This window comes from Papaver somniferum, chromosome 11, assembly GCF_003573695.1.
Source record: "Papaver somniferum cultivar HN1 chromosome 11, ASM357369v1, whole genome shotgun sequence".
In the NCBI taxonomy this organism is placed as follows: Eukaryota; Viridiplantae; Streptophyta; class Magnoliopsida; order Ranunculales; family Papaveraceae; genus Papaver; species Papaver somniferum.
Window position 1 is genome coordinate 3,085,274 of NC_039368.1, and position 1,991 is coordinate 3,087,264.

At 35.1% G+C, this 1,991-nt stretch overlaps 1 protein-coding gene across 1 annotated transcript; it reads right to left on the reverse strand.

Moving 5' to 3' along the window:
• Positions 1 to 1,210: 1,210 nt before the first annotated feature.
• On the reverse strand, positions 1,211 to 1,754 carry LOC113323938. Its single transcript, XM_026572284.1, has 2 exons — positions 1,326 to 1,754; positions 1,211 to 1,237 (listed from the first exon to the last, which is right to left on the reverse strand). The coding sequence occupies exons 1-2, from the start codon at positions 1,752 to 1,754 to the stop codon at positions 1,211 to 1,213; spliced, it is 456 nt and encodes a 151-aa protein (XP_026428069.1).
• Between the last annotated feature and the right edge of the window lie 237 nt (positions 1,755 to 1,991).

Genomic DNA, 1,991 nt, shown 5'->3' on the forward strand with positions numbered 1-1,991 from the left:
AACCTACAAAAAGTTGGCAAACCTAAAAGACTGTCTATTAATTCCACAGACTCGTATATTTGAAGCCATTACAAAAGCATACCAATTTAAAATTACTACAACTACAAAGTTAAAATTAACTTGTCAATACCCTAAATTTTTTGGGTCTGGGCACAATTTTCTAATCTGCAAGACAACTCAACAAGCTGGAAAACTAAATTGAGTACATAATATACTCATGTTACTAAATCTATAACTAGGAAGCACCACTAACAGGCAGTTCTTCAATAATCACCGCAAACTTTTCCAAGAATCAGTTTTCAGTAATTTATGATAATCAAACAACAAGTTTGTGGATCAAAAAATCTATTCACCTTGACCAGAAAAAAATCAAATCTAGCTCAAAAGGTAGGATATTACCTACTTACAAGCTAAAGGAACCAGCATCTAGTGATCTTGAAGACAAGCCTAATTCTTAAGCATAAACCTTGATTTCATAGATAGATTTGAATGTCTAGTGTTCTTCCTCTCCGACTCCCCGTTACTGTCTCCTCCTACTAGACGACTGCCAACTACTCCATGATATATATTCTTCAGTTTGCTTTTTTCATACATATGAAGCAACCCTATATCCATAACCGAAATAACATATGAAGCATAAATAAGAGTAGAGCTTAAATGTGAAAGATAAACAGGATCTAAACAAAATTGGGAAAGAAAGTTTACACTTTTATCTGAGAATGCAGGTAGTTACCATGTATTCATCCCATAAAATCCTTCGATTCTGAAGAAGCTGTTGGTAATTTAAATGACCTTGGAAGATCTTCATTAGTTCGGGAACTTGTTGCTCATGCTTTGTTACAAATTTCTTGTCTACCAATGTTGAAAGTGAGCTTATAGAAATTTTTTCCCTAATCAGATCTCTGGAGACTAAATTTTTCACCAAGCTTTATGGAGAACTCATAATTGTTCACACAAGCAACTATTTCAATTCTAAGGTTTATCTTGATTATTGCCAACATAAATAGTTCGATCAAAGTCTACATGCCGTATATCGACTTCCATGTCAAAGAAAAATCTACACTTAGTGTGCCCAAAATATACTTGCATCGGTTTCAGAACTAAAGCATAAAACTACTACAGCATCTTCAGTTTTCTCATACATATTGAGTTATGAAGCAACCCAATATTCATAGCGGAAATCACAAAACCAGCATAAACAATAGTTGAGCTAAAATATGAAAGAGAAGCTGGAAGCCTGGAAGTAAACAAAAACCGGAAAGATGATGTAGACAATACCTTCAGTTCAGATGTAGGTCTTGATAATTAAGCTGACACTGGAATACCTTCATAAGTTCCGGAACTTCTTGCTCGTACATTTTGACAAACTTCTCCAAAAATGCCTTGTCTACCATTGTTGAAAGTGGATGAATACAAATTTTTTCCTGAATCAGACCCTTGGAGACTAAAAGCCTGATAACTGAACATCTAGGGATAATCCTGTCCTTCAAGCTGCAGTTAAAAACCATTGGGCTTCTGGAAATGCTTACTGAATTGTAACCCATTTCGTTGACAAGGAAATTCATAATCGCCGTAATCTTCTTTTCAGAAGCCATCATACAGCTGGGATTTTTCCTAAATGCCGTATGAATGTGATCCTCAGACCAAACCCATCTCTTGTAAACATCCTTTTTCATTTCCCAATTGGCTTCGGTCATTGATGTCAACACTACTATAGCTCTAAGAAATGTGGTTTGTAAATGATTAAAACCCATATCTTTAACCTTTCTACAATCTCTTTAAATCTATCTGCATCTTGCGCAAAAGCTCTTGGGTATTGGATTAGATACTTAGAAATATTAGTTTCAGGGACACCTTGATTTCTCAAAAGCTCTGTATTGACCATCACTCTTTTAACTTGGTTTGAACCGAGAATTTCGTTTAATCAATTTAATGACGTTTTGGTCAGACTGGACAATGCTCATGAGGATATCGAAAGAAGGGATTATCAC

Coding starts and splice junctions, on each gene's coding strand:
- LOC113323938 (XM_026572284.1), bottom strand. CDS start 1,754: ATGGGTTTTAATCATTTACAAACCACATTTCTTAGAGCTATAGTAGTG. Junction 1,238..1,325: donor AAGTTCCGGAACTTATGAAG/GTATTCCAGTGT, acceptor GTTTACTTCCAG/GCTTCCAGCTTCTCTTTCAT.